Genomic DNA, 12,065 nt, shown 5'->3' on the forward strand with positions numbered 1-12,065 from the left:
CTTTGGCACATAGTTTTCTCACTTAGCATTTGTATTTGTTGAAAGCAAAAGCTTGCGAATTCAAATGTTCTTAGCATGGCGATCCGCTCCAAAACACACTTTCTGTGCTACAAAACTCGAAATTTGTTGCTCGAATGATGCTCCAAAACAGTCAATTTGCAGCTCCCAGCCCTGCTCCAAAACGTTGGAGCCTGCTTCCACCCCTGAAATTGAAGGAACGTGCTGCTGGGCTGATTCCTTCATACATGTAAATTTTGACGAGCACACATTTCAAGCCAGGGAGCGTAGCGCAGGTCTGAAAGTGTAGAGGTAATACTAGAAAACGCAACATTCTGGTTGCTTATGCATAAGCTGCATCATCCTCAAACCGCATTTTCATAAGCGCCAGATATAAAGCAAGGAAAGGTTGCGTAAGCGGTTTCTGTTCATAGGGAAAATCCGTTGACTGACAGCCCTTGCAACATATAACGTTGACGCATAACGAAAGGTGGGGAAAGGAATTTTTGTTATTCCTGTTTAGTTAAAAAATAAATATCAACGGCTAAGGACCACAAAAGTCCAATTTATTTTTTTTACGTGTAGCACCTCATGACATTTTCTTTTTTTTTTTTTTGTCTTCGGAACCTCGATTTGCCTTTGAACTGCAGGTAACACTGATGGAAGCTGAGGGCATCTATCTCTCCTCACTGGTTATTACCAACCACGGACTCGAGCGTTTGGCCCTTCGCAATGTGACCATGGAAGACTCAGTCCTGGCCAGACTCGCGCAGGAGTTCAAGGAGCACCGAAGACCGCGGGAGTTCGAGTTGCGAGGGAGGATTCGTAACGGCACGACGCGCACTGAACTGGTCTCGAGGCTGTTGGACACCTCCTTGCAAATTCTGCGCCTGGAAATCATGTGCAACCTTAGCCAGCTATTCGAGAAACTCAAGGACAACGCGCAGCTGATAGAGCTCGAGCTAGGACGCTGTTCGCCCGTCGGCGTTTATCTGGACACACTAGCTTCTGCACTGACCCAAAACATGACGCTGCGACTCCTCACTCTCAACCTCGACATGGAATGGATGTCGCCCACCAGTTCCTCCTGGAAGCACCTGGGAGCCCTGCTTAAGAACAGCCGCTGGCTGGAAACATTGTGTCTCCGTGATTCGTGTCTTGGAATGCACGCCGTGGTCCCGTTAAGCGAGGCCATGGAAAGCAACGAGAATCTCCAGACAGTGAACCTGAAGTGCTGCGGGTTCTCATGCACTGACGCCCTCCTGTTCGTGTGGGCCCTTTCACGAAACGGTTCCCCTTGTACGAAGGTAAAGCTAGGCGTTCTAATGGGAAAAGAATGCGAACAGAACCAGCTTCTCCGAGAGATCAAGGCTAGTGGACTGGACGATCGCGTTGACTGGGTTTTCACGTCCTCTCGGGCAGAGACGATCACCTCGGCTTTGGAAAAGGGCACTCCAATTCGTCGCCTTGAGTTCCACTGCCCAACCACGGGCAAAGTTGGGACTTTGTTCCGGGGTCTTACCAACGTGCAGGAAATGCTGACGACCCTGTCACTCCGGGGATTCCACTTCCGTAACCACAAAGACGCCAGACAGCTTTCACGGTTCTTGCGAGAAAGTGTAATTCTCCGGAAGTTCAAGCTGGACATGGCTGCCACCGCCGGTAGTAACTTGCTCATTCTTCAAGGACTGGAGCGCTCAACATCCATCAGGTCACTTACAGTGATCGAGAACTGCTTGAAAGAAGCCACGGCGCGGGGGTTCGAAAACTTTGTGCGGAGGAACACTGGTGTCGTAAAGTTGACTATCATCAATGAAGAGAAAACACCGGATACAGTCCTGGTGTCCTGTCTCCGGCGTGGCCTAACAGAAAACTACAGTCTGCGGGAGCTAAGGCTTTTCTACTCCCACGGACAACTGCAATTGCACGACTCGGTGATCTCGCAGTCGCTGCATATCAACAGCATTGCGGTGGTGTGCGCCACGAAATTAGTGGCGGACAAGGAACTCACAAGGGCAACCATGTTCGCCCTGGTGCGGATCATGGCTTGCGACGCGGGCCCGGATATCCTCTGCAAGGGCATGGACTGCGAGAAAGGAGTTTTCGTAGCGAAGCTCCAGGAAGCCCTCAGGACAGCTGAGGACGAGCTGTTTGGTCTCGCCTGTCTGTACAAGTCAGCGGCAGAAGGTGATGGACCGCGAGCCAGTCACTGCCAATTCTCAAGCCTCAACGACGCAGTTCGGGCAGAAATACGGAACCGCTTGCACAGCATGGGTATCCCGTTTAACAGGTCACCCTTCGGCCATTTTTGATACGCCTGCTCCTTTTCAGCCCAGCACGCACATCGAACTGAGTATTGTTCTTAAACGCACTCATAATTTTTCTACTTTTCATCATTCTGCGTGTTATCATAAATTCATTGGCCTTTAGCGCTTTTATGATGAATTTTAAAATGTCACCCCACGTTTGAAATTGTCAATAAAGAAACCATGACACATGTGTCAAAGCGTGTATATACATTACAGTAGGGAGTGTGACAGAGGAAAGGGGACGCGAGAAACTCGTTTGGATTTTTCCATCGCGTCGACACAATGCCCTCTGCTGTAATTATTTGTGAGGTCGCCGAAAAGGGATTGCAACAGCTGCAGTGCTTACCCTTGTACTAACGCGTAACAGTCCAGAGGTGAGGTAGCTAGACTGTAGAGAGGAAGTAGCGATATAGAAGCAGAGTGCCTTAATGCGGTCGAAGCCGCATTAATTAAGGCACGGCAGTGTCTCTAGGACACTATGGAAGCGGCCGCCCATAAAATCAACACTTCTGTATCAATCACAGTAGCTTTGCTGTTATGGCGTTGTTTGAGGTCTCGGGTTCGCTTCCAACCACGGAAGCCGCAAAGCGACGGAGGCGAACTGCAAAAAATGCCTCTGTAATTCGATTTAGGTGGAGGTTAAAGAATTCCAGGTGGTTATAATTAGTCCGGAGTTTCTCACTATCGCGTTCCTCATAATCAGATTGTAGGATTGGCACGTAAAGGCTTATCATTTAATTAAAGTTTAACAGTTCTCCCGCTATGCCATGCGCATAGTTTCATGCAATTACTCGAGGGAACTGGGGTGCTAATGTGTACGGTTGCTGCAAGCGGGGCAGTTCAACCATCATGAGAATGGTGGATTTGCCTAAACTTCGTCTTTATTTTTTAGAGAGAGGAGGGAGCAAGGAAAGGCAGCGAGGTTGTCCTTGCAAAGTGGCAATTTTTATGCGAAGCTTTACAATGGCTATAGGCGAAATCTCCTTTGTACAGGAAACTATCATCAGCACTGGCTCGAGCGTCTTCTTCCGCAGCTGGCTAGTTGGCACCCATCGGGTATGAGCAGTTGTCTTACCTAACGAACAGATTTAATTTTGAAGCAATTTAATTTCGAAGGATCGCAAGCGGCAATGGCGGGCCAATGCTGCTAACCACGACGCCGAGCAAACTCAAGACATCGAACGCAAGCGACAACGGTGGACGGTGGGCATACCGTCAGTGACGTCTTTCTCTCCGTCACAGCCGAACGTGTATGTAATCTTATAATTTAGAAATATTTTAATGAACCCTAGGGATTTCCCGAATGATAAACACCGGGGCCTCACGTTTCAGCTTCGCTGGTTAACCGTTAACCATCTTCACAGTGGAAGAGCCAACGAATTAAAAAAAAGTACTGTGTTGTAAAGATTACGCATCCTTAAATTTGTCCGACGGCAGGATTCGAATACTGGACCTCTAGACATTAAACAATTAAGCCACCAGCCCATTGACAAGCACAACCACTGCATTTAGTAGCGATTATGCGTGCTTGCAAAGCCTTACTACAAGGCGAAAGACGTATACGAGTATGTGTCATGGTTCTGTCGATCTTCAGCGAAAACCGTGTCGTCGAAGCGAAATCGTACACGATGACGACTCGGTGTAGTAATTCACTTACTACACACCAATCCGGCATCTTGCCGTATACCTATATGCAAACGCGCACAATAATTCTCATGGTGCGCGGGTCAAGCAAGCAACGCGTCTCACGCAACAGTTTTGATGGTGCGCGGGTCACCGTCGTCATTGTGTTAATTAAGATAGAGTCACTTCAGACTCTCGAACCCACCACCTTCGGTGGGGAGTAGAACCCTCGAGCTTCTGTGGGAGTCGAAGCCACCTTTGCGCCCCCTACTTTGGCGTCAAGGTGAAATTAAGTCACAGTTAATTAGTATAGAGTCAATTCGGACACTCGAACCCACTACCTGTGGTGTTAATTAGGTCGAGGTTAATTAAGACAGACAATTAAGGTAGTGTCAATTAAGGCATTCGAACCTGTGACCCTTGGTCGGAAGAAACAAGTAATAAGAAGTAACAACGCATTCGAATGAGAATGCCTTTTGAGCACGCGGGCTTTCGCCTTCACCCCCTTTGGCTCATGCTAAAGTGACGGTGAATTATTACCTTCTGCATTAAAAACAAGTATAAATTGCTTAAAAATTTAGCCCACTTAAGGCCCTGATGAAGCGTAATAAAGGAAGCCACAAAAACGTCTCAAGCCCGAAGCACGGAGATCAGACAAATCCATGTACTACCCATCATTCCCATCGTGGCCGGACGATCGCAGCGCCATAGTTCCCTCTAGTAATTATTGTAGGAAACACTGTGGCGACGTGCGAGGCATTTACAGGGAGAATATTTTCGCAGGCGATGAACTATGGCGCACAACAACGCCTCAAGCAAACAGGTCTCGCTTTGTGTTGCGTACTACGTAGACATACGCAAGTGGTGCAAGTCATAGCATTTCTTACAATTGCTAGAAGGAAGTTTGGCGCTGCGACTGTTCGGCCGCACCTCTGGGCGGCTAGCATCTTCACGGTAACCGCAAACAGGACCATCGTTTGTATAAGCTGAAAGGGTAGCAGTGCGAACCGAACCGGGCTGGGTACGGGCCAGGTTTTAAACCACCAGACCGAGCTACGGCTGGCCAACTCGGGGCACTTCCGAGCACGGGCCGGGCGCGGGCCCGAAAAATGGCGCGTGCAGGGCTCTAACATTGTAATTATATGGCTAAGGTCACGTGAACGCTTAGTGCTTGGCTTAACATTGAAGTATGGAACGCTTTGTATCTTTTTTTTTTCGCGGTATACAATTTTTATGCTGGCGGATTCAATTTGCATGGAATCACAAATACAGAGCAATTCGTAGCTGCAACTTTGAACTGACGTAGACAAGGAATTACTTGAACGCTTCACTCACAACCTGCAGCGATCACTTCATTGATATCGAACGCAATCGAACGCCTTGCGTTATGGGATTGCATGAACCGATAAGAGAATATATAGAAGTTGAATGACTGTGACCAACGGAGAGTGCAATGTTATCGCAGGTCGCGCTCGACACGGACCACTACTGGCCTTATTATAACGCAAAGGTGACAGTGCGAGGTTCACTAAATCTTTTTTTAATCGCGAAAAAACGCGACAAATATATTATGAGTGCACTACAACCGCAGAATAAACAATCTTTAGCAGATACGCTTGCCGAATACATGCATGTCCTTTGTGCCCTTTGTACCATGCGAGTTATCCAGACGAATGGTTGATTCCATGCGAGTTTTAACTGTACATCCTTACAGTTCACCGCGCATGCAGGTTACTACCGAAGTACGTGCCCGCAGCCCAACCGTCTTCCCCGTTATGGCGAAGACAGTCTTACTATTCAAGCCATCATGAAGGTGCAAATGTCGTCAGTAACCTTGAAACAGGCCACATTTTTTTACTACTGCATGAAGTCAACATTGACCGCTTGCATGCCTATATCGATGTATCGGTCATGAGCTCTAGGCTAGCAGCTGCAATGTTCGTCCCGGCTAAAATTTGTACAGATCGAATTCAAAGCACCACATTCTACATCGACGACGGCCGAAGTAATTGCAGGTCTATGTGCGAGACTTCAATTCATCACTCTGTTGGGAAACATTAGCAGTGGCTTATGCTCTGCGATTCCAAAGCAGCCCTCCAGAGTTTTCTCTCTGCGTTCCGCGATGGATCCAAGGAACAACTTGTGGCGGACATAAGATACATTTACCATAGAAAAGTTGAGAAAGGAGACGACATGCGTCTTTGAATGGTCGTCAAGCCACTGCAATCTGATAGGAAATGACCAAGCCGATGGAGCCGCTCGTTCTGCCCATGAAAGTAACTTCCCTTCTGCCCATCGTAACTTCTACGGGCGAAGTTTCGGATTTGCCCGAACGCGGACGAGAAAACAAGATAAGTAAGTCAAATTTTACACTCTGTGGTGTATTTTGCTTAGTTGCTGTTGTAAATAAGGTGTTAATCTTTTCTCTTCTCCAGCTCAAACTAACGCGGATGAAATATTAAACTTTTTTCAGGAGCGCTATTACTTGCGCCCGCTTTGCTTTCGTAGCTTTGCCTTCATTGCTACAGAAAGTAATTTTTACGCATTGGCAATGTATGAAACAATGCAGTTCAACTTTTAAGGTGTTTCCCTCGTCTTTTTATTGCGATAGCAATTGTAGGTACTCCAAGCGAATTTCTGCCGTCGTCGTCGCCGTCGCCGTGACGTTCCGTATAAAGTCCAAACACAATAACATCGTCGCCGCATGCCGTACGCTGCATGTGCGAGTGAGAGCTCGCGAGGGTCAGCCGACGATCGGGGCTCTCAATCTCGCGCGCGCGTGAGAGGAAGGTGGAGCGGGAGCACGCTAAACGCTTCTTCTGTCGCGCGCGAGGCACGGGGGGAGGCCAGGGAGGGGGAGGGGGGGGAGGGGGCGTTCTACTCCGGCAGCGGCTGCTTCTGCTTACGGCGCGGCCGCGCGGCCGCCGAATCTTGACAGCGATCTGCGACGTAGACTTAGTTCGCGAACGCGCGGGCCTCATCTTCAAAGCGGTCTGCGACGTGGAAAAAGTACGCCCGGTGCAGGTAGCTTCGTATGCACTGTGCATTCGGCGTTTAGCTCGCGTTGAAGCGTGAAACAGCACAAAGGTCAATTCGCTCCGGGCTGCTGCCGCGCTTCCCGAGTGCAGCGTTTTGACAGCGAGTTTCCGCGGTCATCGAGCGAGATGTTTACCTGTGCGCGCGTGATACAGTGCTTGTTAATTTGGTAAGTAGGCGAAGGTTTGCGAGTTTATACAGCCGATAAAATTAATATCCTTACTTCGTATAACTGTCTTCTAATTTGCAATCGCAATCGTTGCTTCGCCTTTCGGGCGAAACTGCGATTTTTTGTGGCCAAGTTTCTTTTCATGTCTTCATTTTCCCTCATCTTTCTGCCATTTCTTCTTCCCCAGGGCGAGTTACCCTGTTACGTTCGACGACCTTTACTTGGATCTTTTACTGGTATGCATGTAAACGGGCATAGGAGGACATTACAGAAACGTTTCCACATGCGTGTAGGCCCGGGGAGTGCGCGCGCTATCGGCTAGCAAGATAGGCCGTTTAGAGAGGGGGGGCGGGCGTCGCTGAGGCAATGGTCGTGGACCACACGTGCAGGATGTTTCAATCCGCTAAACGCGGCAAACGGGTGCCGACAACCACTTTACTTGCCGATCGTCACTGTTGTGCCCCCGCACTGTGTCGGGGGAACTGAACAAAGGGTAAAAAGGCACGCGCCGGCAGCGCTCCTTGTGGGGCTAATGGGCAGATGGGAGTCGCGTTGATCAGGCGGTCTTCGTCACATAGAGCAGGCCGCCGCATGTATTCAAGCAATTACACGGCGCGTCCTCTAGTTTGCGGCTTCCTAGAGTGCATGGGCTGGGTAACAAGCGGCTTCAAAATGGAAGGGAAATTCTTTTCCTAGCTTTTCTTGGTGTACTTTACTGTTGCTGTTTGTTGTGCTGCTGGTTTGTTTATCTTGGTTTGTTCGTGTTTACTTTGAAGTGAAGCTGCAATGTAAGGAGTGGCCAGAGGAACACGGGAAAGAGCGAAATGAACCAATAGGAGTGACTGAAAGAACACTGTTGGACTGATTTGAGCTAACCATTGGTTCGTGACAGTTGTGTACTTGTAAAACTGCTTGTGATTGTTAGAGTGCTCTGGCCCTGCGCTGCTGAGGGGCGGAATAGTGGCATTCTTGTGTGAACCGAATTGCTTAAAACGGGGAATAATGTCCTGTTCTGGGGAGAGAGCGATGAGAGAGCTGGAGTCGATGACTCCGCAAGCTGTTGGCGAAGTATACATATGTAAATAAACGTGTAAATACGGAGGAGTTGTTGCGAGCCTTGTATGCAACGTGTAGCCTGACAACGAACGGAAGATAGAGGGCTAGGAGCCCGGATCAACAAGGGTGCCATCAGGAGTGACGGACCAGCAACGGCCTCTACTCGAACAGCGGTACCCCACCACCGCGAACATAACTTACCCTCTCTGCCTTCCATCTGTTTTGACACACACACACACACAGGAACGCGCGCTCACACATGGACACCGCAATGGCTCAGTGGCTATGGTGTTGTGCTGCCGAATACAATATCGAAGGTTCGATTCCTGGCCGTGGCGGCTGCATACCGCGTGGCGGCCACTGATTGCGCAGCTCGCGTCAACACGAAGCACGCTGTAACACAAGCAGACCACGTTTTCTGTGGGCTGGAAGTACTTGCGTGTAGTCATGAAATGTCGTTGTATATTAATGCGAAAGCATTATATGGCTCATGATGCAGAAAATCTGGCGTTGGTTTGACCACGTCCAAACGGTCGGTGTGAGGCAATCGAGGTAATCGATGACGTAATTTAAGGCAAATGTAATTAGGACAATGTTAATTAGGGCAGCTTTAATTAAGATAGAGTTCATCGCGGCATTCGAACCCACGACCATTGGTAGAAATCGAACCCCTGACTGTTGGTGTTAAGGGAAAGTTAATTAAGCCACAGGTAATTAAGAGAAATGCATAAACTTTTATTTCCCTTTTTAAGAAAGTGGAGAGGCCGGGGGGTTGGAGAGAGGGAGGTCTGTGTGCTCCAGTCTCAGCACTTTTTGTTGCCAGACGTCCGCCTACCAGTCATGGTAGGCCTCCGCTACCTCCTCAGCCCACCTCAGGACTCGGTCCTGCAGGGTGGGACTGGATCTGCGCAGGGCATGCAGTCTCCCACAGCTCCTCGCTACCAATTAATGGTTTGAGGTTGCGGGGGGGGGGGATATTTGATGGGGCATTTCCACATGATATGGGGGAGATCTGTTGTCTGGACAGGGTAGAAGCGACACTTGGGTGTCGGGTATGTATCGGGAAAGACTAAATGCAAAGTGCGTGGGGTAAAAAAAATGCGAGCTTCTAGTTGGCGCCACAATATTTCTCTCTGGCGCGTGCTTGACACAGAGAGAGGTGGATATGTTAGGCGTTGGTGTTTGTAATGTGTGCAAATTTCATGGAATGTGATGAGTGTGTCTTTATTGGTGTGTTGTTGGGAGTAATTCGGTTCTTGAGTAAGGCCCACATTTCCGCCCACTCGGTTCCTGAATCCTCGAGCAGCGGCATGAGCGATTTCGTTGCCTGATAGTCCTTGATGTAATGGAGTCCAGGGGCGGTATTCTGTAAGAGTCTACCTAGTGGACTGTCCATTTCGGCTGTCGCTGATTGGCTGCGGCTTGATGTGCAGGAAGGTGCCAGCCAGTCTCCTTCCTGCTCATCAAGCAGCCAATCAGCGACAGCTGAAATAGACAGTCCACTAGGTAGAATCTTACAGAATACCGCCCCAGATGAGAGCGATGTAGTTTTTCGGCGGGTGAGCGACCAGTAGAGAGTTCGCGAGGTTGGTAATGTAGCCGCCACTGAAGTTCCCGGATAGCAGTCTTCGAGTCACTGATGATGACATCACAATCAGGTAACCCCGATGCGAGTGCAATGGCGGCCTCTTCTGCCTCGCCCGCTGAGGTGGTCCTGACTGATGCTGAACGAACAGTGTTGCCCTGCTTGTCTACGACTGCTAGAGCATAACGATGTTTAGTGTTATAGGCGGCGGCGTCCACATAGTAGACTCCTTCCGCCTGTCCATGGCTGCGTTGTAGCGTCTTCAATTGGCTCGAAGTTTCCGGCGTTTGACGTGAAATTCGGGGTGTATTTTCTGGGTAGGGGTTGGACGTGGTATTGGCCGTGTATATTCGGAGGAAGTTGATGTCGCTTGTTCTCGTTGAGTGGTGGAGCATAGTGAAGTTGTCTCAGGATCCCACGCCCAGCTTTTGTGGTGGAGAGCCTATGATATTGGGATGATAGATGTGCTTCGGTTAATTCTTCAAGGGTATTAATTGTAGCTGTGGCCATCACCCTTTGTGTGGATGTTCTAATCGGAACACCAAGAGCGACTTTGTGTATCTTGCGGATCAAGCAATTTACAGTATCCGCTTCCTTCCTAGACAGTGAGAGATATATGGTAGGGCGAAGGTGATTTGGCTTAGGACAAAAGCTTGGATGAGCTGAATTAGCTCCTTCTCTCGAAGCCCTCCGTATTTATTGGAGATCCTTCCTATGAGACGTAGTGTGTTATCTACTGTTGTTTGTAGTGCTTGCAAGGTACGCTGATTTGCTCGGTTGCCTTGAAGGTGAAATTCTAGCACCCTTATCCTGTCTACCTGGGGTATGGAGTGCCCTTCAACCGTGAGTTCGATATTCGGGGGCGATGTCCTGAAACGTCTCGTGGGGGGCAGAAGGAGAAGCTCTGACTTGGTGGGGGAGCACCTAAGATTCAAATCGTGACCTACTTGTTCGATCTGGTCAATGAGAAATGGAGCTGGGCAGGCCATGTAATGTGTAGGGTAGATAACCGGTGGACCATTAGAGCTGCAGAATGGGTGCCAACAGAAGGGAAGCGCTGTCGAGGACGGCAGAAAAGTTGGTGGGGTGATGAAGTTAGGAAAATTGCTGGTGGAAATTGGAATCAGCTATAGTGCAAGACCGGGGTAATTGGAGATCGCAGGGAGACGCCTTCATCCTGCAGTGGACATAAAAATTGGCTGATAATGATAATGAATTGAGACAGAGTTAATTAAGACACTTGGACGCACGACCTTTGGTGGGAGCCCAACCCACGACATTTGGTGTTAAGTAAGAGGGAGGTAATTAAGGTACACATTTAATTAAGATAGATTCGTTAAGGCACTCGAACTCACTACCGTTGGTGGGAGTCGAACCCTCGCCCTTTGGGGTCGCAATGCTTTCACATTTATCCACGTAGGGATATATAAGTGCCCAATGTTTCTTAGATTTTTATAGAAATTATTTAACCAACATTCAAACTATTACGAACAACATCTGTTCACCATAAAGTTAGAAAAATTATTGATAACGCAACCTGGGTAGCCGATCGCATAGCTCGCCATACTGACGTCAATGGCTTCAGCAAGCTTTAGCAATTAAGGGTTTCACTTTTGATGTCGGGCCTCTGGCCACCGAGTAAAACGGTCGATGCGCGTCAGCAGGTAGGTGTTTCCATTTGATGGAGGCCATGGTCCTAGAATGCCAACATGAACCTTGTCGAAATGTTCCAAAGGTGGTGGGAAGGAACCGCACGGAGACAAGGTATGACCATGGACCTTGGATTGCTGGCAACTCAAAGAACTGCAAGCCCAGCCACGAATGTCCTTGTTGTTTCCCTGCCAGACAAAACGCCGAGTGATAAGGTGTTGCGCGGCGCGGATGCCAGGATGGAAGAGGCAATGCAGAGAGTCGAAAACAGCGCGACAGAAATAACTGGGATCATGAGGTCCGGTATTGCCAGTCGATATGTCGCAAAGAATGGGAACAGTGGATGACGGAAGGGCAACTTCACGAACCTTGAGCATTCCAGAGCCCAGCTAGGCGAAGCTTAGCATTTTCTGCGTCTTATGCTTGCGCTGCAGCGAGGGCGCTGACATCGACAGTTGTTGGGCGATTTAATGGCAAACGTCAGCAGCTTGTGGTCCGTGGTGATGAAGAAATTTTGAGCTTCGAGGAAATTCCTGAAGTGACGCACAGCCATGTAAGCAGCGAGGAGTTCGCGGCCGTAAGTGCTGAAATTGCTTTCGGTGAAGGAGAGCTTGCGTGAAAAGAATGCTAGCGGTTGCCA

At 49.1% G+C, this 12,065-nt stretch overlaps 1 protein-coding gene across 1 annotated transcript in view; it reads left to right on the forward strand.

Moving 5' to 3' along the window:
• The window catches only part of LOC125940965 (uncharacterized), a 34,322-nt gene extending 31,826 nt beyond the window's left edge, over nt 1-2,496 (forward strand). The window contains exon 4 of the mRNA XM_049657763.1: nt 648-2,496. Coding sequence (XP_049513720.1) covers nt 648-2,309 — 1,662 coding nt within the window. The 3' untranslated portion in view covers nt 2,310-2,496. The remainder of the gene's footprint in view (nt 1-647) is intronic.
• The last annotated feature ends 9,569 nt before the right edge of the window (nt 2,497-12,065 follow it).

This window comes from Dermacentor silvarum, chromosome 10, assembly GCF_013339745.2.
Source record: "Dermacentor silvarum isolate Dsil-2018 chromosome 10, BIME_Dsil_1.4, whole genome shotgun sequence".
Taxonomy (NCBI): Eukaryota; Metazoa; Arthropoda; class Arachnida; order Ixodida; family Ixodidae; genus Dermacentor; species Dermacentor silvarum.